The 27,636-nt window shown below is 40.8% G+C and overlaps 1 protein-coding gene across 9 annotated transcripts in view; it reads right to left on the reverse strand.

The window, feature by feature from the left end:
• Positions 1–27,435, reverse strand: part of PPP1R12A (protein phosphatase 1 regulatory subunit 12A) — a 136,737-nt gene extending 109,302 nt beyond the window's left edge. For all 9 annotated transcript variants that reach the window (XM_068402476.1, XM_068402471.1, XM_068402478.1 and 6 more), the window contains exon 1: positions 27,084–27,435. In XM_068402476.1, coding sequence (XP_068258577.1) covers positions 27,084–27,320 — 237 coding nt within the window. In that variant the 5' untranslated portion in view covers positions 27,321–27,435. The remainder of the gene's footprint in view (positions 1–27,083) is intronic.
• Between the last annotated feature and the right edge of the window lie 201 nt (positions 27,436–27,636).

The following is a 27,636-nucleotide window of genomic DNA, read 5'->3' on the forward strand; positions in this document are numbered from 1 at the left end:
TCTATAGTGGTCCATTTGCTTAGGTGACTCATAACGTCATCTTTATAGGGATACCTGCTCTTTACAGCTGACAAGAGTCGCCTCCAGAGACTGACAGTGTTTGACTTTCTTGCGAGCGCCTTATCAATACCACCATCTCTGGACAGGGATCCCAACTGTCTGGCTTCTCTGCCATCCAATTGCATGCTGTCTGCCCCATTGTCCCAGCATCGGAGCAACCAGGTAATAATAGGTTCACCGTCATAACGGCTGAAGTCTTTCCTCATATTTCTCAGGTCCTTCAGGGATAAGGAGTGGTAGGTTATCTCTACGTCCGAGTCCTCCTCTTGTGATAGTTCTGCTTTAGAAGGACCTTTCTTCTGTGATGGGTCTGCTTTAAAAGGACGATTGACGAAACCCCCATCTGTGTCGGGCCCTAACTCTGCCTGAGAAGGGCCCTCACCTGGGTCATATGATGGCTCTGCCTTAGAAGGCTCCGAGTCATCATCCTTCACTTCACGAGCTGATTTCTTTTGGTATTTCTTCCTGGTTACAGGAGCAATTGGTACAGATTCGATAGATGCTGGAGTCTGAGTAGATGCAGTGGCTGTCGTGGGAGTGCTGAGAGTCTGAGTAGCTGCAGTGGCCATCTTGGGGGGTGTAGCAGCTGTGGTACAGGCTGCCGAGGCTTCAGTGGGTTTAGTGGCTGTAGCGGCAGTACACACTGTAGGATCTGAGGTGGCTGCATAACACCTACAACTGTCCCTGCACCGATATTTAATCTTATCCCACATCAGAAACATATTCAGGACAACCAAAAATAAAAACATGCCACCTAGACAGCACCATCCTAATTTCGCAAAATCTGGTGGTATCAGCTTGGCAGAAAAGGAGAAGGTACTATTTCCCAAAGTAAAACTGGAAGTGTAATCATTAACAGAATCAGCTAAAGGACGCCTGGAGCGTGCAGATGAAGTCGCTGCTACTGATTCGTGATTAAAGCTGCCAATCATTGTGTCATAGAGATAAGAGATCGGAATAGTAACTGCCCAGTTTATCACAGCATAAATCAGTATCAAACCCCATACCAAAACAATACATTTCGACCAGCGCCCACTGCTAGACTGCATGTAAACATTCATAAGAAGCAAGCAATAACACAGTGCCCACAGCAGGTAAGGCATCATTGCAATACTCAATTGTGAAAGAAACTCCATAAAATGATGAGATAACACAGCATTCAAAAATGACATCACCATCTTCACTATCTGTTTTAACTTTCCAACCCCTCGTAAATCTCAAAGGAAGAAATGTGATATTCTCTCAGCTGAGCTCTCCGGGTCTCCTCCCACCAGAGCCAGGATTCAACTTATCAGAGCAACCTGTTGGAGCTTCTCTCGTGCCCCACGTTGGGCACCAATTAAATCTGTCACAGTTTAAAGCTGGGCCAGCTATTAACCAGGTGGCAGATGCTCTCTGTTAACCCTCTCCCCCCCGCTAAGGGAAAGGGAAAGGGAAAAGGGAGAGAGACTTATGGGTTGGAAAGTTAAAACAGTTTTAATAAACTATAATAATGAAAAAGAGTATAATAACAATAATAATAGAAATAATCAAATATAATCAAATATATACAAATATATACAAAACCAAGACTGAGAGCTTGGAAATCCTCCTCAGGCAGAGTTGCTCCCCCCAGCACAGGCAGAGGGGAAAATGCAGTAGCTCCCCCCAGCACAGGCAGAGGGCAAAATGCAGTAGCTCCCCCTGCCATCACACCTGCAGGCTTTTAACTGGAAAATTGGCAAAGCTGGTACCAATCAGTGGAAGACAGGAGGGCCCCTCCCTCCTGGGCCCCACCTCCAGGAGGCAGTGGGTTAGTGATAAATAGGAAAGTGAGAATGACGTGTATGGGATGGAATACCTCGTTGGTGAATCTTGGGTCACCTGCCCTGTCTGCTCCTCCCTGTAGGTGCGACCCCCCTTCGGCTCTTCACTCATAAGCAGTGAGGAATTTAGCAGTGACCTTGGTTTCTCTAAGACTAATTGGCCTGGTTTGGGCCAAACCAGGACAGTATGTGACCATGGTATAAATACACACACGAAGAGGAGATATGACAACTACATTTGTAAGATGACATTTTAGTCTGTTCTTAAATTTGCCCCCAACATTAACCACCTTTGAAACCTATGTGCCACACTGGGAATCAGAGCCATCGCTATTCAAGTTTGGAATTCATTTGGCTAGCACTCCCCCAAATTAAAAAGATCCCTTAAGGAGCTGTAATGCATTTAGATTTATGTGATTTTATCCAGAGGAGAGCTAACACTCCAGTTCTCAAGATCTTGTCATTGGGTTGTGCTAAGCAGTAATTTAACGGACTACTCAATTAGTTCTTATACCAATATTTTAGAAGTTACTGCACTCCAACTGCAAGCTTGTCTACCTCGTGACTTGCGAAATGGACAAATTAAACTTCTCTACACACAAGTGAATGAGCACAGGAATGTACAGGAGCTATGAACGAGTAAGTACTGTGCTTAAGTAGGCATTTACTCTATAATAATGACAGCACTGTAGTTCACAGTATCTACATCTCTAACTATCTAAAGTAAATGCACACTTAGTTCAGAACAACTATCATTATACCAAGCTACTTCAGATAACTTTATAGTAGCTACAACTGTATTTCTGTTCTGCAGGGTATCAATTTGCTAAAAGCACGTTTTATGTGGCCTTGGACTCAAAAAGCCACATATATGGGCTCTCTGTAGAAGAAATGCCTAAGGAAGTGTACTCACTCAATTCCTATGGGCATCCCAGGGATTGCCTCTGTGGCAGCTGGGATGGTGAGCTTTCATTTGGAAGGACTGTATTCGGTATTGAGACGCTTCTAGAATTCAACAGTTATTCTCTAACAGTCCTGCACTAAATATATAACATCAGGTTAACACTGAAGCAATATAGCACTAAGGCACTGATGGCCTTAGGAACGGCACAGAAAATATCTACTGCTCTGCTGAGGACTTACTCTTGTTAGACTAAATTAGGTTAGGCAAAAAACACAGCACAACTGTAGTGTGCTGCAGGCATATGAATATCATGAGCATGTCAAAGTCCTCTGCAATGTGCTAGCAGGTGAGAGGGAAATGAGATGGAAGGTGAGATTTTGCTTTTCAAGGTTAGTCTGGGCTATAGATTACTTTCTTCCCACGGAAATAATTAATGTCTGAGACAGAATAGGTTGCTAAAACAGCCAAGTACTTTGCACTTAAATATCCTAAGCTGAAGTGTACAAGGGGTGGTGTTCTACACAGACAACAGCTGATTCTGCACAGTCACTCTGGACCTTCTTATCCAGCCACTAGCAGTCACTAGTTTAAAATTTTAGGATTAGTTTGTATCTTGCCCCTTCCTCATTCCCCTCCTGCTGCCTAGGAACTGTGAGAAGAGAGGGTAATTGATTAGCAACAAAATTCAGCCCAGTAGTCTTTATGATCACTTAGGAAAAGAACAGAAATTCAGGTCAGGGCAAAACAAAAGCATACAGCCTTCTTAGTTTGATGAGCAACAATTTAGGAGTCTTAAGCCTTGTAAGGTCACAAAGAATAACAAGCACTCTTCTTTCAAAACCTACAAGAAGCTGACCTTGATCACTGGGACAGTGCTCATCCTCATTCTTATCACAAAGTTGCATCTCACAACTGTGGAGGATAGTTGTGAAAGAAGACAATGTTGCAGAACGCAACCATCACTTTCTGAAGTCAAAGTGAAGAAAAGTTCAGATCCAGACTAGTTGAATCCAAAACCAACTCAGTCACTTTCTGGCCAAGAAACTTCCAGTAACTTTGCAGTTGTTCTTTTTATCTTCATACAACACCATACTGTTGATATATTCATCAACAAAATCACGTGTATATATTTGCGTTAAAATCAATGTAGATGTTGAGTTTCAGAAGAAAAGGCTTTGTTTTACGACAATTATGAGAATTAATTCTCCCATTCCTAATGAAAAAGCAAGAGGACATCAGGGACACCAGCAGCAGCTCACTTATGAATGGATGAGGTTATCCAAACAGAAGAAACAGCTGAGTTGTGTCAAAGTGCCTCCACGTGAAGATGGCAAGCAAAACCAGTGGTGAGACAGAAGACAATTGCACCGCCTTGCTGCTCTAGAGGTTTGTGTTTACCACACTATTCCAAAAGTAGAGTATGTAATTATCCAGCAGACTACAAAAAAGTACTTTGATAGTGTCTGCAGTAAAACAGGTTTAGGTTATTACCATAGATGGTTCCTTCTGCTAAGTAATGTATTTAGTTAAAACAGATGCAAACTGTGTGTTAAATAAGAGCTGTTTATTGTTCTAGAGATGGGGAAAGCAATGCCTTTGCAAACTGGAAAGCTGCACTTAAGTTACAGCTATAGTTTTCGAGAATCTAGAATATATGATTTTAAATGTGGGGATTGACAAAAGGAAGCTCCAATGATACCAAGAAAGGGCTGTAGAGTTTGGCCCCAGCTGGACAAGCCTTATGGATAATTCCACTAAAGCTGTGGAATTTACAGGAGTTTAAGTGTTTCCAGGTGTAGAAGCAACATCTAGTTCTTGAGTCTGTGCTCATTACTGTCTATAGTAGAACCCTATAAAGACTTGTAAATAAATTAATCGTTTCTTAGGCAAGCATTGATAACTGAGATTTTCAGATGAAGGTGTCAGACGTGGATTAACATGGATTAACAGTATTCTTAGAAGAATGATTAATAGTATTTGGTTAAGCAGTTATCAAGTGTAACTTGAATCAATTTTATCACAAATAAAACAAAAAGACAACAAAAACAGATGAACTGTATTTATTTTCCTGGTGTTTTAAATCACTGCATTCAGGTAATTGTAGAGTCATTATCTCTAACAATGAGACTAGCAAATGTTGGACTTAAACTTGGCCAATGCCTACAAAGGTAACCCAAAGCCCTTGTTCAGAACTTCCCCATTTTATTTGGAAAGCTAATGCTATCTAGGGAAGAAGTCTATGCATGCTTGTGCCTTAAACCACTTATATAGTAGAGACATCATTCATGCAAGAGCCAACATCATCAGAGATCGGATGTGGGAAGGGAAAAGGAGTGTAAAACTGAGAATTATCACCTTGAAAAAGTGATGAAGAGTAAGCTGTGTTTAGTTTTCACTTCCTCTTGGGAAACCAGCTGACCAAGACACTTTTCTGTAATTTAGAACTCATTTGGATACCATAAAAACAGGAGTTAGTTCCTCCTATGTTATAAGCATGCTTAGGGAGTACTGAGGTTACAAAAGTGTCTATAAAATAAAAATAAACATCTACCCAATTGCAACATGCATTAAAACACAAGTTCCAGGTATTGTTTTGGTAGATACCTGCTATATGTCCAGCAATGCAGAGTATAACATTGCAGAATATGACTAGGTAGTTTAAGCAGAATATTCTAGTTATTAGCTGTAGTTTGGGCAAAGGTACATTTAGAACAACTTGAATTAGACAGGAATCCAAGGAAAGAAGCACCTCATTGTTAATTTGATTAACACCATTAATTTATACGAGACGTCTATGAACTAGCCTCATTCCTAACTATGAAGTAATGAGTCTCTAATTGCAGCAATCTTCCCTATTGACACTTAATATTTAAAATTAGGCTGTACTTAAGGTCTTGAACTGAAGATATGAGATCTAAATGAAGGTTAAATGCGGAACTGCAATACATGATTTTTCTTGCTCAGAAGGAAATGGCTTCTTTCTTTCATTTGAGATTTATTTGATCTACATCTCAGAACTCTGTTAGGTAGACACAGAACTGGAGAAGCTAAACAGTCGATGGTTCTCATGTTACCAGCAACCTCCTGATTACTTCAGTGACGTGTGCACTTTTACTGGCACAACCAGCAGAAAATGACAAAACTGGTACTACTGTCCTTATTCTTCAGGTGACATTCTAAACTGTGTAGCATGAGTTTCCTCAGTTAAATAGTACCTTAATCTCAGATAGCTGCACTCCCTTTGGCTTATGGTTCTTGAAATAAAGTAATAATTGACCAACCCTAGAATACCAAAGTATGAAATCTGTTTGGCAAAACTGGGAAATTTTAGTAAAAACTACACATGAACTATGTCTGAAGTGCTTGTGTAACAGGAAAACCAGCAGAATAGACTGATCTTCAACCTAGTTTATAAAGTGCTTAAACTTAACTTCTGTTCTAAGGGATTACTGTTTGCCTTTTAGCTAATTTCTGTTCTCAACTTGTACTGAGTCATTTTTTCCGTTACTGCAAGCTACTTTGTTTTTATTGGATGCTTTCAGTCAAAGCATGTTCAGAACATCACAACTTTAAAACTATGGTTAAAGCAAGATAATGTTTGCTGAAATTAACAATTAAAATGAGCTCAAAGCAAGAGTTATGGCCCATCTACTTTAAAAAACCCTGCAGAATACTTCATTACCAAAATATAAATTTAACCCATTCCTTTTTTTTTTTTTTTCATCAAGTAACAAACAGCAACAGTTTTATCACCTTTTGGATGGATGTTAGGGACTCAACATACAGATCTTTATCACCATGGATCTTAAGTTATACCATCACAGTTTTCATTTCTTACTTTAAGGTCTTGGCTTTATAGAAATGAAAGCTTAATAAAAACTACAGACTGTTAAAAGATCCTCTGCTTTGTCACAGTACAAATAAAGTCTCTGAATGGCAAGATTGCATATTTATTCCTTTAGTAGCTATTGCATTAAATACATGCATACACTATTACAAAAAACCCCACAGTTTACAGGATTGGATAATTTAACATATTTCACAGTATTCCAGTTTTCAAAGAGAAAAAAACACGTTTAAAAAGTTGAAGAAAAATTGCCCTAAAGAAGTTCTAAATAATTATTCCTACCCAACTACTCAAATTAAATTAATCTGGTAAGGAAGAAAAAAACCCACAAAACAAAAACTGAGCATCACAGGAACAGTGAACAATTTTTTTTTTCCCAGTATTACTACAGTTCCCCTCAATTTGCAGGTACAGATACAAATGGAGTACAACCTACCTTTGACAGAATAGTATAATAAGACAACAATTTATTTTCCTTAAACAAGAAACCTACATTAAAATGCAAGCTAGCATAATTTTATGTGTTTGATTGTATTCTTCCTCTCCAAACTTCATATACATCTTCCACTATGATGCACTGTAGAGCAGGAATGATGTCTTCAGAGGTCTGTACATAGTCTAGCACAAGTGAAGCCACTGTTTCATTAGGAATTTCTGCTGGGTCTGTATGTATGTTAGGCAGATTATGGAATAAAAGCTATTGAATACAGCAGTTACCACATAACTCCCTGTATTACTGTAACACCTACGAGCTCTAGACACAGACCAGAATCTCCAGAAGCATCTAAATCCACATCTGTGGAGCCATTCAGGTTTTCTGGAAAAGGTTTCTGCTTTGATAGCAAAAAATCTGAGTGTAGCAAAAACAGGAGAGTCTCCAAAAAGGGAAGGGGGAAAAAAAAAGAAAAAAAAAAAAAGAGATGAGCTTTAGTTAGCATGCCATCAAAAGTCCTGAACTCCACAAATACTGCTGAAGAACTAACCTGGGTATCTAAATTTCTGCATCCAATTCTAAGAATGACTATTCAAAGCAGACAACCTAAACCATACTTTCATTAAAAAAATACTTCTGTTCAAACTGATTGCTCATGAAGCCAGTGCACCTCATCTCTTCTCTTACTGACCTATTTGCACACTTGTCACATTAAAAGAAAAGGTAAAAAGCCAATCCAAGGCACAGACTGCTGCAAAATGTAGAAAGGTACTGCAAGATAACCTACATATTTAATAAATACTTGCTTAGTTATACAGCATTAAAGGTAAGAACTGCATTTTACATCTCTACTTTGTGGAATAAAGAATACTTTGCTGTAACAAAACTTGTTACTCTCTTTTCACATCAAATCTTTTCTATTTGGTATGCTGTTGCCATTCCTCCTCTTCACTAGTTTCTCCGCTTCCTACCTTACGCTTTTCAGGAACTAAGACCACTTAAGATGAGCACAACTTCTGTCCAGACTAACTTTGCAGTAGGTGGGAAGACTGTAACACATACTTACCTGCTAAAGAAATAAGCTCTTAGGTCTAGAAATAGGCTGAGCAGAGACATATCCCTTCTCTTCTCAACAGACTGAAGTTTGCACACTTGCATTTAGACTGGAATAACAGATTGAAGCTTGCGTTTAGACTGGAGCAAAACTCCTTGCTTGGTCTGACTGAAACAGGAGAGACCACAACACAAGCTATCGAGGTCAATATAATACCAAACAACATTCTAAAACTGTCTGTCTGCTAAATGTACCTAGTTAACAGAAGAGCAGAGATCATCTTACTCCTTCTGGTAACCTTGAAAAAGAAGGGCCAACCAGAATATAGCAGGAAACAGAAGACCGTTTGGTACCCCACTGCAGTAAGTACCCAGTCTCCATATATTTACTTGACTTCCATGGCCAGGGACCTGAGGAAGTCAGAATTCCTTAGACCCTATAAATCAAAAGCCACATAAATCAGACTAAAGCCTTTTTTTTTTTTTTAAAATAGAAGACAGCCATCCCATTTTTATTTCACCTAGGGACAAAGATTAAGTAAGTATCTTCCAGATTCCTCAGTGGCAGAAGTAGTACAGCCTTCCACTAGGCACTCAACAGCTGGCATCTAAAGATACTTTATATACTTTAAATACATCCCACCTCATAACAGAAAGTAGTACCATGTTCACAGTGTCTACTCCTTGAAAGCTGAATCAGAAGGTTGTGAAACCCATGCAACAGCAGCTTCTTGTCTTGAAGGCACAGTAGAAGACTTTTTTTAAAAAAATAATTTTAAGCAAACCGCAGCTCTACTTTGTCTTTCACCTTCTTCATGATCCTCCAAAAGAACGCTTTCCACCAAAAAGAATTCCTAGTCTGACCTGGCCATTGGGAAAGGATCCTAACCATTCTGCATATGTGTGCTATTGTATTAAGTTTTTTTGCAGCCCTAGGGCACAATTACAGGAGCCTTCTTTCTTTAAAGGCAATGTTTGAATATGGCTACCAGGACTGCAGTTTAAGGAGGCTACACCATTTTTCTTCCAGTTTATGTAGGACCCTTGGGAACATGTAAGCAGAACTGTTTGGTAGTTTGCCTGCATATATTCCCAGCTCCGCTTTTCTTACAAGTCAGATCTTTGTCAAAAACAAAACCGGAAGTAGCACTAGTTGGACACCTCCATCAAAACCTGAAATATACAGCAAGCTTTCACACAAGACCGAAAATTTCTACATGATGGTTTTGTAAGTTTAAATAGGTAGTCCCCTGGGAACAGCACAGAAAACTAGCCTTAGCATCAATACAATTTCACCCAGTTTTTGACTTTAATTTCCAAAGCTAAACCAAGGATGGAACAGTAAACCTTCCATCTAAGCAAGACCATTTATACTGAGGTCACAGTGGAACACAGATTCGTGGAAGTGTCATTTATAAGCATGTAGCTTCTGACTTCTGCTTTTGTAATAGCCCTTTTAATTCTACAGTTCCACAGTGACCTCTCAGACTGCAGGTAATCAGAGTCACTGCTGCACATGTAGGAAAACATGCACACAAAGTTGTCAAGCTATCCTAGTTTCCTGCCATTCGGTCTGTAAGAGCTGATTAAATGCTAATTAACAACTCCCTGAAACAGCAGCCACAGAAGTAGAGGTTGGGGGAATAGAGAGAGTTTGCTGTTTTAGGGGAGGAAGCTAGGTAAGACTTACAAAAAAACCCTAAACTTTGGATATTAAGCAGTGCCCTCATACAAATACTTGCTGGCTTCAGGTAAAAGATCTTTGGATCACAGATTGAAAGCAAGTGGCAAATACTGGAATCAACTGTCATTATGTTGTTGAACAGAAGAGCAAAGTTATGAATTTGCCTCAGTATTTATTTATCTCCAGGAATTCACAGCTGCTTGGCTCGAATTTCCATCTGCAAAATGAATGATTTCCATTTTAGGAGACCAACTTGCAGGAGGTCAGAGCAATCTGGCTATCCTCGATTACACATCATGGTTGGTTACAAGCTGAAGGATCTGCTTGTGCCAGTACATGCACAAAATATAATCTAAGTTCATCAAGTGTAGCAAAACTTCATCAGCTGAGGCAGAAGTTGCACTAAACTTTACTACTTAGATTCACCTACTACTGGAGAATTTAACGTCTGCTACTAGCAATTTTAGCTCAAGCGTTGGATGAAATTACAAATTCCATAATCCCATATCACAGTAATGGCGGGTAAGCATTTTTGCTTCATGCATTCAAAGACTTCTCTATCTTCAAATTCAGTGGCCATGTACAACTCAATGTCTGTTTGCTGACCAGCAAGTGCAGAACATCCATGCTTCTCCTTCCCCAGGAGTTGGGAAAAAAAAGGATTACTGGCTTAAGGCATTTAGTGGAAGTACAAAGTGTTATAACTGCTGGCATAATAAGGAAAGAATTATGACAATACAGAAAAATCACAATTCTTTCATTGTATGTGGTATGCATATTAAGTCCCAGGTCAAACCCAGCACAAACATAAATTAGAGAGGACAAAGTTAAAGCTTGCCAATTTGAACAGTCTTCTGAAAAAGTTACTGCTGACACATTCGCTTGAATTCCCAAGCTCGAAAAGAATGCTGTAAAACCTTAATGCACCAAAGATTCAGAGCCACAATTAAAGCCAAAATTTTAACTATTCGTTTTATGGCTGAAGAGTACTGTCAACCAGCTATGCACCTGTACTGTTGATTAATCAAGTCTGCCAAAACTCTAGTAAAACCAGTATGAAGACCCAGTAATAACATGGAGATATTACAGGTTAGTTACATCACTACTATACATCTGAAGGTTCTAGAGCACACCTGTCTATTCAACCCCAAACTCAAGGGATGCCACGAGAGTCAAACTATATGGCATGGAAACATCTCCTCCTAATAGCTGCAAAGAACAGCCGCTCAGACTGTTAAGAATTATTAACTATAAATGTAGCTTACACTTGAAGTGGGAAGGGAAGAAAAATATATACACTTACACCATAACCATCACAGCAGTCTGTTTTAAAGATACACTACCACTCTTTGGGCTAGAAAGTGAAAGTTCTTTAAGTGGAATAGATCAGAAAATCTGACGCCTCCAAATAATTTTAAAACTAGACAAACAATCAAAATCACTATGAGTTTGCTCTTACCTATAACCTCTTGATACTTGCTGATAAAGGATATCTGTTTCTGTTGCAAAAATATAACTTCTCTTCTCCACAGCCGCTTACAACTACAGCATCTTCCGCACAAGTTTTTCACTGAGCTTTACTTTGTATTGCAACTGCTACAGCCTTTACCATAACCAGTCCAATCCGACATTTTACACTCACTCATTCAGCAAGATGCAGCACTTCCCTTCGATTCTTGCTTTTGTGGACATTAGCTGTCACAGAGCCAAAGGGATAAACCTGATGACAAGTCAAAAGCCTCAGAATACACATTCAAATACGAGATAGCAAAGTAGCCAGAACTACCGGATCAACTACAGAAACAGGTGCCTTGCTGGCTAAAGAGGGGATTCTCGTGGCATGATGGACCAGTCCATTTAGCCAGTAACTTGCTGCCTAATTGCAATTTTCAGCTTACACATTGTGCCAAGCTTAAAGTGTAATTTTACAAATTAAGTGCTCTTCTCATCCCCTACACCCCCATAAAGCAGATGGGACAGACAAATTACCTTTCCCTGGTTATTCAAGCAGGCCACCAACAGTCTGCTACTCACCTTTATGTATCAGCGTAATCTTGTAAGCAGCAACTTCCCTCCATTCACATTCTCTTCTACATTGGCAACAGTATTATTGTATGACTAACGTGTTTCAGGGAAAGAGGGAATCATACTTTCCTCCAAGAGACTGACAGCTTGTTGCAATATTCACTGGAGCAGTTAATAACTTTTTTCCAAGCATTTTGTTACCATGGGGTCAGGTTCCACGAAGTGTCAAAAGTCAGTCACTGAAGTATATGGAAGTCTAAGTCTTATATTCAGAAATCAAGAAAATTGCAGGAAACCCACATACCACATTGTGCCTAAAACAGGCAAATTATCTGCATCTTAATGTAAGGATTTAAGAAAGATTCTTATACGCAACTTCTAAAGCCAGAGCATTACTAAAATTGGACTTCACTCAGAAATATTTGAGATTAAGAAGGCAAACAGCCTAACAGAGTTATCAATATTCTCAGTGAATCAAGACTCACTGGAAGTGCCAGAAGCATTTCAGACTACACCATGGGACTGACAAAAGCAAGAATTCACAAAAATCTTTGGTTCACATAATTGGCTTTACAGGAACAACTCCTCGCATTCTGCTATTCCTTGCATTAAGCAGCGTTAAAAGATTCCACAGAGAAATTTATAGTGCAATCATGGGTTTGGGGGCCTGGAGTGTCATCTTAGGTATCCTCATGAAGCCAAGAGGAGCAGAGATGTAAATATCCTGTGTCTCAATGGTTGCTGATACTACTAAAGAAAGGAAACGAACCTGCAACGGACCTTTCTTGGAGGAAGAAACCGAAGTAGGGCACATGCTGGGTTTCCATAAGCATCAGCACCTTGTTTAAGTCTCTACAGATGTAGACTTTAATTCAGAGCCTGCTTTTATAACTCTAAAAGCACAAATAACTAACCAGTGCTGCTTATTTATTAAAAGTTACAAGGCAGAAGAACTTGATTGCCAAGATCCAGTTTCTATAACACAAGCAGAGCAAGTAGACAGGAGGAAAGAAAAAGACAAAAAGGGGCAAATTACCTGGATTAAAAAATTCCTACCTCTGTCACTGTTCTATCTTACGATCAGGGCAATATTTTCTACCCTGTCTCTCCTTGTGCCCACCTTTGTCTAGGTCGAAGAAGTTCTTCAAAGAGCAACTCATGCAACTGTACGATGTCATATGGGTCTCACCTTTGGTAGCTGTCTGTGATTTATAAGTACTGAAGTGTATTGATAAAAAAGTTAGTGATGTCATTCCTAGTTAAGTGACACTCCTCAGTTTTACAGCCTACCACATGAGAAAAACTGCTAAACATCCGAAGCCAGATTTTAAACCATCTCTGTTTTAAAAATTGAAGTTTCTGGCTTAAGGTTTAAATGGTTTTAATACCCAACTAAGTAATATTTGTAGTTAAACTGCAATAAAGCAGTCCAAATCAGTTGACTTAGGCTGTTATTTGTTTAGATTCTGCATAAACACCTTCCAAGTAGTAACAGAATGCAAAGCATGTTATCAGATACATTATCAGCAGTGAAACATGACAAACCAAAATGAACAGGAAAAAAACACCAAGAAAATTCTCCCATATTTAAGTCATTTAACTTGGCTATAGAAAATAATATTAGATAATTATAGAGAAGAAGTGAAAAGTGCTCAAAATCCTAGAAGAAAGAAATTAAGGCAGCAAAGCCTTCCAAACGCAGTCACAAGAGCTTCTGTCTTGAAAAGACTAAGAACTTGTTACTGTATGTGCAGGTAAGCAAACAGCTGCTGAGATACAAAGTCCCTGGAGGATCTCCAAAAATGGGGAAATTACACATCAGCTCTTCAAGCAAACACTTGAGTCACATTTCCGTGTAGCTGATCATAAACTATGTCACTGAAGAACTATGTCTCTGATGCCAACAAGGCTTCTTAATACAAAGTTATTTTTAAGTGCTGTTTGGTCTTTTATCCGAATCCCCATAGCTTGCGTGCCTTCAGCTTTTACTGATGCTTTTTATTTATATGCCGTATTTTGAAGAAAACTTAAATGGAAAAATAAGACTACTATCATGTAAGTTTTTCCATGCCAGAACTTTGTTTTCATGTTTTAATACAGCATATACACCTGACATGACAGGTCACTTACTCTAAAAAACAATGCCAAACAATTAGTAGTATCAACAGCTTTTAAAATCCATCATCTTATTAATCAAGTATTTTGTTTTAGTAGGCTTTTCTGGCTTCTATAAAGTTTTTACAAGTCAAACTGAAGTTGACACCCAACAGCTGACCTTCCCTCAGGAACTGCTCCATACACATCCAGAAAAACTCCCCTATTTCCATGTTCCTCGTGCCAGAGAACCTACTAATGATTAGGCTCCAGAAAGCCATGGTAACTTGTTCACAGGTACAGCGATTCTCACATGGGTAGGCTTCTTGCAACAAAGCCAGATGACAGCTCTATACACATTTAAATCGATTTTAATCCCTCACAAACATGTCATCCAGTCAATCTGTCTGCTACACCATATACAAAACTTCACCCAATGCAGTGTGCCCTTCTCTTTTTGAGTTGTGTGTAAATTTTTTTCTTTCCTCTGTTGCACTGAACATGGAGATGAGCGTCTTCTCAGGTTACTGTACCATTCCTGCCTTGGCAATAGGATGGACAATTATGCTAGAATCAAGAGAAAGTCAAGTCACCGAATGATTACAGTAGGCTTATTTGAGTTTCAATGGGAAATCTGTAATCCTAGGCAGAAATTGGGAGGTTCTGAAAAGAAGTCTAGCTAATGGCACTTTGGATTAGGAATTGGCAATGACTATAGCATTCCGGACATAGCACACTTCTCAAACCGGACAAATTGAGTTCGTATATATAAATCTCAATTGGCAGATACAAAATAATGCAACTCCTTAAAGCGACTGGCTAACCAGTCATAGGCCTCCAATCACCTTAGCAAATATAACCAGGTATGGAATGTTGTAGGTGCTACACGACCTTTATGAATCATGAACTGAAAAGGCTGATTGAGAAAAAACTCAGAACTCCAATAGTCATTTTGCTGAAGAACTGTATTCAACTGTACTCAAAACCATATTAAATATTTGTACTAGTCTTTATTAAAGCTTGTTCAAGGTGGTAGTTTTTCTTGAAAGGAGAAGGGAAATGACATGTCTGTCTTCAGTAAGAACTTCGTGCTCAATGTGACATTCAAATACTTGGAGGAAGCCTCTAGCCTTAAACAAGACCAAAACCAACAAACTAAACCCAAATGCTAGCTAACTTTTAACTAGCAAGAAGATAAAGCAAACTGTCCTTCTCAGGCACACTAAGACAATATCACAGAATCACCTAGCACTTCAAGTCTACGATGCATGTTTGTCCAAACAGAATTTCCATCATCTGTGGTATATTCAGACCTATCCATATAGTATAGCTTGGCTTTTCTACGGACTGTGGGAAAAAGTGCTGTTTAAGAATTTAGATAATTGCTAGACTCCATTCAGTGTAAGATTTTTATTTTTTTTAAAATATAAAAAGCAGTATCTCAAGCTGCCACAAAAGAATTACATGATAAAAAAAAGTCAAAGGGACAGCTAAATGGAAATGGTCTTTTCCATTTTCCTTTTCCATTCTCTATAGGGACAAAAAGGAAAAGATGCCTAATCTGCATTTAGCTTTTTAGAAGTAACCTCATCATAAGACAGCACTGTCTTTAACATTGCTTAGACACTAGAACAGCACATGGATTCCAAACTTGACAGCCTTACGAAATTAGACTATCATTGCTATTCATTAGCGCAAAGCTAGCCTATTACTAGTTTTAAGTGAAGGGTAACTGCATATAGAGGTTAGCGCCAGGATAATCTAATTCAAGAACAACTCTCTAGAGGAAATTAGGGAAAGGATAAAATCCCCCCACATCTGTTACCCTACTTTCAGAAAAGCAAGTAATACCTCTTTTAAACAAGAATTCCTATATACAAGCAGCCAGAGGTTGCCTGTGTTTCCAGACTTCACATTGGTATCTACAGTTGCATCCAGCACTGGTTTATGTTGCCAAAGTCTAAGTTTCTTAAGACAGCCTCTTCCTGGATCCCAACTGCAGCTCCTCTAACTTAGGTCTTTCTTTTCACAAGCTATTAAAATCTATAAATTAATTTATATCCCCCACCCCCCTCAGTTTTACATTCATTACGTTTATACCTGGAGCTATTTGTGTAGTAAAATGAAAAGCAGCAAGTGCAACATATCCAGTACTATTTATTTGCAGCAGTTGAAACTTTTAACAAACAGTAGAGAAGGTATTCTGCAAGTCCAAACGCCACTTGAGCTTGCAAACACAGAGATATAATAACAATTGACACTTTTTTACTATATTATGGAGTACAGCATCCTCTTCAATTGCTGAGAAAACAATTGGAAAAGAGCTCCCCCACTCCCACATCTTCTTACATGGGTCAGTAACCAATAAAACTTTTTCACAAAATATGCAATGTCTCTCTGGCATTCACACTAAGTTGTTCTGTATTTTCCTTTGAAACTATAGTTTTTAAGTCACCACTGCTATATTTACCCACAGGTATAGGTAAAACTTGTTTATACAATAACTTCATGAGCTTTCTTTGAAGTCACATTCAATAGATCAGGCCAAAGCCAGGTAGACTGTGGATAAGATATGATATTGTAAATTGCAGGTAAAAATATGAAGAAATTATTTCACATAAAACCAAGTCTGAGGGCAGCTCAACTAAAACAGGGGGCCATTACATACGTGTCAGTGGCCGCCTTCAGCATTTTACGAGTATGGTACAAGTGTTAAGCACAAGAGCCACTAGATCTGTTAAGTTACTCCTTTCCAGAGATGAAGGAAGCTGTTTCTCTTCCTAAGCATACAAATACACAATAAGCACTGTGACATACAAGTATTAGCATTCAATACCACTATTACACACATACAAGCATAGCTATACAGAGACACAAGTGTCAAGCATTTGGCTAGGTTGTCTGCAAGCAAGTAGAAAATGTATAACCAGAAAGCCACATGCAGAGATTCACAAACAGAAGCCCACTGACAGCCACAGTGTTAGCACAACCCACCCTCTCTGCCCTGCTATACTCAGAAGCCAAGAAACTGACGTTACACAAAAATTCTTTTTTCAGAGATGAAGTATTAAACCTTTATTTTCCACTCTGTAGGAGAGACAAAGTGTAGACTCCTCACGAAAAAAATCTTTATCATTAGGACCTAAAATAATTCAAGTTGCAGTAGTTGAACAATATAAAAGTAGTCGCAAATTGTGAAGTTTGGCAAGCTTTCTAAAAACATTGTTTTATACGGTTTGATAGAATGAGATTATTACTTAACAACAGGAGTCCCAATTTGTCCCACAGGCACAATGCTGTCACCCCAGTCTTCACTTTTCATTTTGATGAAAACCTAAGGCAAGTCATTTCTGCCCAAGTTTGCAGCAAGTTCAGCACCTAAAGCACCAGGCTGGATTGATTTGAAAACATTTCAGAAGAACAGGTTAGCAATACAAGTTTAAGAGTTGTTGACTTTTTGTAACTAGACAAAAAAGAAAACTTAATGCTGCAACAGCAATAAGGAGGGTTACTTACATTTTATAGAATATAGGGAAGGTAGGCAAAATTAAGACTGATCGAGGAGATAATATCAATGGCTTTGGATTGTTTCATTTCTGGGATGGGGGGGCACACTTTTGGAAAACTCTCATTGATTTCATTAAGATTATTCACTTAATTAAGCCTACTCATTCAAGTATAATTGCATATACTTGTGAACACACTGCAAGCAACAACGCTTTTGTTAAAACTTGGGACGACACGCTTTGCAGCTTTAAAATAACAAATTTTCCACTTCAGTAACGGAAGCATAGGTTTTCAGTCAAGAATGCTAAAGCAAATTTCAGGACATTAGAGAGCCAAAAGTTTCAAAGCTAGAAGTCCGAGATGGCATTTTGGTTTCAAAAGGGGCCCACAAGGATCCCGGATTTGACAGAGGAATGCAGCTTCTTAGTGAAAGCTTCATCCAAGTTAAGTGTTTCAGAAGGTAGCACTGACCACACACATACATCACTGCACACACCTGTCATCGGTGTTCGCATTTGTTACCAGATGAAGGTATTGTTCTTTTGCCTTAGACAAATACTCCATTCAACAGTGAAATTTTAAGAAAAATACTGTTAGGTAAGTTCATCCTAGAAGTTTGTGGCAGAACTATTAACAAACAGGTTTCACATGGCTAACATTCATCTTAGTCATTCTGTGAAAGAACCAAAAAAATCACAGGAAAATGAAATTAACATGAAAACCGGCATATATGTATTTCAGATCCACAACACAAGGCCAAGACTTGCATGTAATCCCCTGACGTACAAGGAACCTCAAACACTCAAGTATGTATATAGAAGACACTTTGGTTACTCTTCTAGCTTCACTATCAGGATAGTAAAACAGCAACAGCAAAACTAAATAAATATTCACCACAGAACTAAAAATTGTGTAGTAATCACCACTCGCTGGCTAACTGATCACGTCAAAGCAAGCTGTCACAGTCTGAACTCAAGACCCTGAATTACAATTATAACATGGGAAAATAAATCAAAGGATATTTTAGAATGATTTTAGAAAAAAGAAAGAAAAAAAACAGTGAGACTTGGCCCCTGACAATGTTTTAGAGCTGGAACCATTTCTAACAACCACAGCTTACAGATATTTTAGTATCAAAATAGACGGTTATGTGCTAGTTATAGACCAAATGTAAAATTAGAGTATTCAGAAGTCACAGTTGTATAGGAACTATTTACTTGCAGCCTTGAAGACAAACTTAATTCTGTGTGGAGGCCCAAAACGAGGCTGCATTTGCTGGGTAAGTTTTTTTTTCAGGGGTTTCACCCTCTTCTTAAAGCCAACTCCACTCTTCACTCTGTTTAACAGACCTTTAGAAGCCATTAGTTTAAGAAATATATTGTTAATGGAGTAAGTGCTAACACCACTCAGGCATAAATGGGAAACAGACTTGTTCAAAGACTTGATCATATTGCTCTAATTTTGGTTTTGTGAATGAGTCGTCAAAGATTCAATGTTTCCAGGATAAGCACAGTGGCTGATTCAGTGTTCTCAAAAAACAACTGAAATAGAAAAGCTGGGTACCAGATCTTGTCAAAACAACGTATTAAAAAAAAGAAAGAAAATCCAGAAATGCTCCCCCGCTATCCCCAAGTATCCTGATTATCTTTTGCGTTCTTGTTCTATCCTTACAGCCTTGAAGTTACTAGAAAGGAAACAGCTGAGGAATGCTGCCACTCTTATGCCATGCTTTCCATTGACTGTCATTTCAGGAATGCATATAGGAAAGTAAAGCAGCTTGGAATGTCTCCACCCATCCAGCAGCATCAGAAACTGCCCAGCTTACCAACAGCTCCACTGCCTTGCAGCTGCATTCCAGTTTGCATTTTTATGGTTGCCCAGAGCAATGAAGAAAGATATATTGTTAAGCACTGATATAACATTTGTTAGGTAAACGTCCTCACACGTTGCATGCCCTATATGCATACACTCTATATTGTTACTACAGTAGGGCATAATTTACAATTTCTTGGTTGCAAGCATCTCACAAGGGGGTACTCACAGAATCACAGAATGTTAGGGATTGGAAGGGACCTCGAAAGATCATCTAGTCCAATCCCCCTGCCGGAGCAGGATTACCTAGATCATATCACACAGGAACGCGTCCAGGCGGGTTTTGAATGTCTCCAGAGAAGGAGACTCCACAACCTCTCTGGGCAGCCTGTTCCAGTGTTCGGTCACCCTCACCGTAAAGAAGTTTTTCCTCATATTTATGTGGAACCTCCTGTGTTCCAGCTTGCACCCATTGCCCCTTGTCCTGTCAAGGGATGTCACTGAGAAGAGCCTGGCTCCATCCTCATGACACTTGCCCTTTACATATTTATAAACATTAATGAGGTCACCCCTCAGTCTCCTCTTCTCCAAGCTAAAGAGACCCAGTTCCCTCAGCCTCTCCTCATAAGGGAGATGTTCCACTCCCTTAATCATCTTCGTGGCTCTGCGCTGGACTCTCTCTAGCAGTTCCCTGTCCTTCTTGAACTGAGGGGCCCAGAACTGGACACAATATTCCAGATGCGGCCTCACCAGGGCAGAGTAGAGGGGGAGGAGAACCTCTCTTGACCTGCTGACCACACCCCTTCTAATACACCCCAGGATGCCATTGGCCTTCTTGGCCACAAGGGCACACTGCTGGCTCATGGTCATCCTGCTGTCCACTAGGACCCCCAGGTCCCTTTCCCCTACGCTGCTCTCCAACAGGTCTGTCCCCAACTTGTACTCATGCTGTAGTTGTCCAAAACTACCACCACATTCCTTTCGGAGCATATTAGTTTGTCTAAGTCTAACCCATCTGAATATATTCTTGGATAGAATTAAAATAATTGCTAGAACACATGCATGTTCCTCAATTCCAAATCCTGTCAGCCCAGCCTCAGGGGTCACAATTACACAGAAAGAGGCAAGCAATTTGCTGGGCTTTCAATTTTTGAAAAGATTGCAGAAGTGTCTTACTAGCCCAAGCAACAACTTTGAGAAAGAGAGCCAGTGAGCATCCAAGGAAAGGGATAAACAAGTGAAGAACTGGCCAAAAGCCTGTCAAACCATCTGTTCCAACTACAATTTAGCATATACCCTTAAGCCTGGAATACAGATCCTCAGAAGACCTACGTTGTAGCTCTACTAATGATTTATACTGACTGCTTCTGTCTCCTAGTCTCAAATTTAGCTAACAAACTGAAATTTAGTAATTTGGAAAAAAATAACATGCTTGCTACTATAATGCCAAGATCACAAAGGCCTCAAATCAAGAGTGTTTTATTCAGTTTCATTCATACATTCAAGAGCACGTCATCTACTCTTACAAGGTGCTTTTGATGATTTATCATGAAAAAGTGTTCTAATACAAAGAATATGCCAGAATACATAGAAAAACATAGATAAAGCTTTACTGTAAAAACAGCATTAATGCTACAGTGAAATTCATAGCTATAGACCAGCAGAAATTGTCCCTGAACATTAGCTTCGTTAAATACTAAAGCCCTACCAGCTGAATTCATCCTTACGTTGAACACAGAACTCTTCCTCCATGACTAGGTAACTTTAAGAAATCTGTCAGTTACACCAACATGGCAACTTGCTTTAAATACTTAAAATAATTACTATATGCTAGAATTCACCTGGGTTGTTCTACTTGTGCAGAAGAAATACGCATAGCAATGAAAACTGCTATGTAACCAGACATAGAAATCCCAGGTTCAAACTTGACAGACTATGAAGAGGCCAAGAGACATTCAGAGACAACAAATCTGAAAACGTAAAAAGATTGTTACTTGCTTCTTTTATAAAACACCAAGCAGAACACAATTCTTTTGAATGAAGCATTTAAATTCCCACTATTAAAGTATATTATGAAGAAATCATATCCTTTTTCTCTTCTTGCCCCCATTTCAAAGGGTAAAAAAAAAAAAAAAAATGATCTTAGATGACAAGGTTGGTAGGAAGTTAACAAGTACCTACTGCAGAATCTGAACCTAGCTACTGTAACTATGGAGAGAAAGATCTATGGTCCACACAAGAACCAACTCCTATTACAATGGGGATTTTAAACAAATGTCTCTAGTCTAATCACTGAGTGAAGTCAACAGTACACTTATTTCAGGACTCCTTCTCTCTGTGCTTTGCTGTACAGATAGAGAATAAAAAAATAAATCAGGGTAACATAATACAAGCTGAGCAAACAACTCCAAAATTCACAGTTGTATATCATCTACAATGACAGCATCAGGGGGTTCACTGGGTGGGAGGTTGTTTCCCCTCCAGACAGTGAGATTTAGGCATTGGGTTCATAACTGAGTACAAACCTTTCTGTACAAAAGGAAGTTCTCTCACTTGACAGTCTGGAAAAATTAACAAGTTTACCATACACACCAGTATTTTCCCTCTCCAAAAGAGGCAGTGCAGAAGTCACAGCCAGGAGGTTACTAAGATAGCTTTGAGCTATTTCCATACCTTCCTTAACCTTGTTTGTTGAGCACTGCTGCTATGATGCAAACACCCTAGAGATTTAAGACTGTAGCAACGAGTCCTTTGCTCTTACGACTTGACACGCTCCGCATGCTGTGGCCCCAGCTCAAATACATGACCTATGTTATCATTCGTCAAAAAGGACCCCGACAGCGCAGCCTTAATGCCTTCTATCAAGTTCTAAGGCAAAGCGATCCAGTGCTGGTAGATTTTATGCCCCTTTTTCACCACTCCCTGCTGTTTGAAAGGATGGCGTAACAAGGACGACAGTTGATACCAACTGTAATGATACCCTTTACTTTATCTAAGTAAAGTTACCCTTTACTAGGAGGATGCCACCAGGAGTTCTGATAGAATTTTTCACATGAACTACTGCAGAAACTCCTGCAAAGGAAGGTAATCCTTATCCAAGAAATATATCCCATAGAACCCATAGGAAACAATAAGACAGCAATAACTGTCCTTAATCAGAAAGAGTAAGTGTTCAGCGAAACACACTTGTGAAGAGTTTCTCAGCATCTTAATTACTCCTGAGGGATCAAGGCAGCAGAGTCCTACAGCAGTGGCATCAAATCAAAATTTCTAACACTGAGTACTGCTATGCCTGCAAACTAATACATAACTATAATGTCGGTAAAACAGTCTCACCTTCATATTCAATTTAGTACTTGAAGAGTTGCAGAAAAACACTGATATTTGCAACAGAGAGATAGCTTTTGGGGAACTCTGCTTAATTAAACTGTACTTGTCCTGGACAAAAAAGAGCATGTGAATCCTTCATTAAGGATTAGGAGCCTCTCTTGCTGTTCAGCCTTCACCAGTGACAACATCTATAGTACTCAATGATCCCCATGCACAAAAGCCAAGTCAATTTCCCTTATCTTACCTCCAAAGCAGTACCCTCCCCAGGAAGAAGCAAGATCAAGACAGCAGGACACGCTCCTTTCATGCTATGTGGTGGAATTAGGCCGCAGCACCCACCTTCCTCACCCAGAGAGAATGAGGCCAAAAACCAGGTTACTACCTCCTAAGTCTGTGCAGCCTCAAAGAAAAAGGGCAGCCAAAAAGCTGGCTGCATAAATTGTCATAGCTAACCATAGCCTAATCTCAGCTGCCTTCTTTATCAGGAGCGTGCAGGTACTCCACAGTGCACAGCCCGTGCTCCCTGGGGAGCAGCATGAGCAGGAAATCCAGCCTTCCAGGGAACTGGTCACATCACAGTCCCTCCCCACCACACGCAGCCTTCCCACAGTGCTGCCCAGAAAGGGGGGCTCCTCTTTCCTGTACAAAGCTCTATATAACTTTGAGACAAACTACTTCCAGTCACTTAAGCAATAAATTCCAGTCAGAGCTAGTGAACCAAGTTCTCTTGTGGAAGGGAAGAAAAAAAGAGTCCAAACTCTGAGGAAGGATAGGTGCTAAGCTTTCAGGATGATAGAATTGAATCCCACTCAGAATAGGTATGTCTGCCATAGAAGGGACCAGGTTTACTGAAAACAGTATACAGTCTCTTCTTCACATTTTTTCAGAATATGCCACTTCCCCTGCAGAAACTGCGAGGTCACAGCTCACCTTTGGGCTTCATTTTTCTTTCAAGTTCTCCTTATATTCAATTGTTAAGGCAGATTAGAAAAGCTGCACTATCTGTAAATTAGATCTCATCCTGTGTGACAACTGTCTGGGAATGCAATACTTAAAAACAATCAACTTCAGCCTCCACTAAATTAACAGAACAGACATCTGATTGTAAATTTAAGGTCTAATTTAAAATCAAGTTTTCTGGTCTTACAGACATAAACACACAATATGTATATAACACAGGATATTGCAGCAGAATACATACTACCTTGCTGCAATATCCTACATTATATATATCTCCTATAGATAGAAAAGTGATATACCCAGTTTTGCCCTTCGTGCTGAAGGCCTAACCTGAACTTATGTTAAAACAACTTCTTAAAGAGAACAACATTTGAATCCGACATTACATACAGGAATAATAATTATCATCTAATGACAAATTTTCCCCCTTCTCCAAGATCTTTAACTCAAAGAAATTTAACTGACATGTCCTCAGATATGATGCACTCAAGTCCACTCATTTATGCATGTACAAACACAAAACAAAATCACTCATTGGCAGTGTCAAAGGATGAAGAAAGTACCTGTATATATACTCTCCCCCTTCCTCCTCTGAGTTACTAAGCCAATATTAATTTTTCTTTGCCATATGCATTAGGAGAAACAATTCTACATAAAGCTTTCTGATGGTGGTGGCATTCTACCCACTGATATAGGAAAAGTTTAGCTATTGGCTTCAGTAATAAAGCTTGAGGCTCCATTAAAGACCAGATCCAAAGTTCACCAGAATTTCAGATTAATGGTACTTTCCCCTCAGCACTTCCAACCACCTGGGCTGTAGAAAAGAAAACACAGCTTAAATCTCTTCCTCTAACTGTCATATCTAGCAGGAAAAACAAAGGCTGAATAGTATATTAAATATTTAATTCTATTCCTATTTCAGACCACGCATTTGTTCTCACTAACCACAAAAAACATTAGATGCAACACAAAAGGACACAACCCAAAATAGGTAGAGTCACTTCATCTTTGCTGAGATAAATTTATTCCTGTGAATCAGTAAAGTCGACAGGGGATCTGACAGACAACAACAAAAAAAACCCCAAACAAATAAACAAAAAACAACAAAGCAACAGCAAACCATGGCAGTCAAACACAACAACGTGGACTTCAACACAATTGACATCAGTCAGTCAAAACTACCAGGAAGAATGACAAGTTTTTGGAATGTCCTTTGGGAACAGATACAGCTTTCTTCCATGCCACAACCAAATCTGATTAAATGAATTCATGTTATAGACTGCATCATGTACTCTTTGCACCTTTTATATGGTATATTAGAGGAAAATAAGATTTATTGATAATAATGAAGTGAAGCCATTCAGAGGTGGGCAAGGGTTTGTTATATGCCTTTTTTTTTTTTAATAGCAACAGGCAACATTCATTTACTGGACTGCCTCAAGAGGATTATAACTTCACAACTGATCTTCTCATTTGCTTTTAATATCATAAAACCAGAAAAGTCTCTTTGGTATCACTAGAGGAGGGGAGAGGAGTGAGCAAGAGTTTTAGCAGTGATGTAAATCTTCACCTCTGTTCCCTTAGACTTTGCCCTTCCAAACTGCAAGCTGACTACGGGTAAAAAGAAGGGGAGAATAAGCTCAGGATGATCTTGATGAAAGCTTTGTTGTATATATAGTATCAAAGACATTTTGAAAATGCCATCTGGACTTCATGAAAAGAGATAACACCATTCACCTCTTATTCTAACAATAGAGTTAAACTAAACATCACCCTTTCCTACCAATCACTGAAGTACAGTAACTTGTAGACCCAACAACCTAACCAGTTAAAGGTATGACTTCTAATACAGAGCTCCCTGGAAGCATGAAGCAATCACGACTTGATTAGAGAAGGATAAATATGCAAAACCTCACTATGAAGTGACAGGCTAGCCTGAAGTCAGGTAACTGTGCTGCAGTAACATGCTGACAGGCTTAACCACAACACACATTCATTCTTCCAGTTCAGTTCACAACTGAAAGTAAGCCTATACCCTTTACCGGAGAGCAAGTGACAACTTATACACAGGAAATAGAGGAAACAGTAGTAGAATTTTACATCTTATGTTCAGGAGGAGATTCTAGACAGTACTATAGGGCAACTTACGTATTTGTAGAGCCTCACATCCTTAAGAAATTTATATGGGATGGATAAAATACATTAAACAAAAATGAGGTGATGAATTTAAGAAAAGCGCTGTATAACAACGTCCTAATTACCTCACCTAACCATTCTGTGAAAATTTCTACTTGATCAACCTACATCTCATAATCATTAAGATTTTTTTTTTTTTTAAACTACTGAACAACTTCTAAACTTAAGAACAAGAAGCTAGCCTGTCAAAGATCATTTTTTGATTTTTGGATATCCAGTGTATCCAATATTGTGTGGAAGCTTTTGGCCTTCTAAAGAAACAAAAACTATTCAGGCAAACCCGCATTATCTCCGGATTGCCACAGCCTTTCCTTATTTGGCTAACGTTTTGAGATTCCAATCAGACTGCTATGAAGTTCAACATGCACAAAGCATCCATTTTGAGGAAACTTCACAGCCAGTTTCCCTTCCATTCCCCCCCCTGCCCCAAGTGAAAGTTATCTCCCTCGGCACCAACCCCCCTCCCACATACCCACACCAGAACAAAGCAATATGGATTCGGTTTTTTTTACTGCTCTCCAACGCCACGAAAGAAAAATGTAAGAGCCCTGCTCCCCTTAAAGTTCAGCTCTCACACTGCGGCAGAAGCCCTCCCTACAGAAAGCAAGCAGCCTGTTATTGATACACGTTTCTATATTAGGAACAAAACACTGGTTCCCCTTAGAAACCGGAGAGAAATAGATGACCCGTCTTCTCCGCACGCCCGCCCGCACACACGAGCGGGGTTTAATCGGCTCAACTGCTGCGAAACCGGCGAGACGGGGGCAGCAGGGAACTGCCCCGGGACCCCGGGCAAGGGCCGGCCGGGGGAAGCGCCCCCGAGGCGGGCCCGACCCCTCACCTGCCGGCCGCCACCCCTCCGCCGGAGGGCACCTGTCCCCGTCCCCCCCGCCGCCTCCCGGGCACCACGGGGCAGGGCCCGCTCCCCCGTCCCTCCCGAGAGAGGCACTGCCATGAGGGGCAGCGAGGCGAGCGAAAGAGGGTCACCGGCACCTCCTCCCCAACGAAGGAGAGGCCCAACCGCCCCCTTCCGACGCCCGGCCTGCGGAGAGGGCGCGCAGCCTCTCACCCCTCCAGCCCAGCCAGCCTGGGCCGCTCCCCCGCGGCCCCCTCCGGCCGACCGGCCGGCCGCCCCCCCCCAGCCTGACCACGGTCGCCGCCGCCTCCCGCCCCGCGCTCCAGCCCCTCCCCGCCCCGACACCCCCCAGCGGAGGTGAGAGCAGCCGCCTCCGGCCCCTTCCTCCTCCACCTCCTCCCGGGGGGGCACTCCGCCGGCCGGCCTCGCTCCCCCCGCCCCCACCTTCCCAAGCCCCGGTCCCGTCGCCGAGCTCGCGCAGGCCCTCCCTGGCCGGCGGGAACGGCTCCGCACCGACCTGGTGGAGCGCGGTGAGCCCGTCCACATTGGCGTAGTTGATGTCGGCGCCCCGCTCCAGCAGCCGCAGCACCTCCTCGGTGTCCCCGCTGGAGCAGGCAGCCAGGAAGACGGCGCCGTCGTCGAACTTCACCTTGGTCTTTTTGCGCTTGACCACGGGCGGCTCCAAGTCGGTCTCGGAGCCGATCCAGCGCTTCAGCTGCTCGTTCCGCTTCTGCTTGGCGTCCGCCATCTTCATACCCCGCTCCTGCCTGGCCCCTCAGCTAACGCCGCACCGAGGATACACTATATACCGCCAGTATCCCACAGCGCACCGCGGGCCGCACTCGCCCTCGCTCACTCACCCACCCAGATGGAGGGCGCAGGGCGGGAGGGAACCGGAGGGGCGGGGCGGCGGCGGCCTCGTTAGCATAACCCCGCGAGATTTCCCGGGGGCGGGGAGGCGGGGCTGGGAGGTGCGGGGGGACTCAGGCGGAGGGGTCGGAGGGCGGGAACGGGCGCGCGAGCGGCGGGGCGGGGCCGTGGCGTCACTGGCGGGCGGTGGCGTGCCCGGC

Source organism: Nyctibius grandis, chromosome 5 (assembly GCF_013368605.1).
Source record: "Nyctibius grandis isolate bNycGra1 chromosome 5, bNycGra1.pri, whole genome shotgun sequence".
Lineage (NCBI taxonomy): Eukaryota > Metazoa > Chordata > Aves > Nyctibiiformes > Nyctibiidae > Nyctibius > Nyctibius grandis.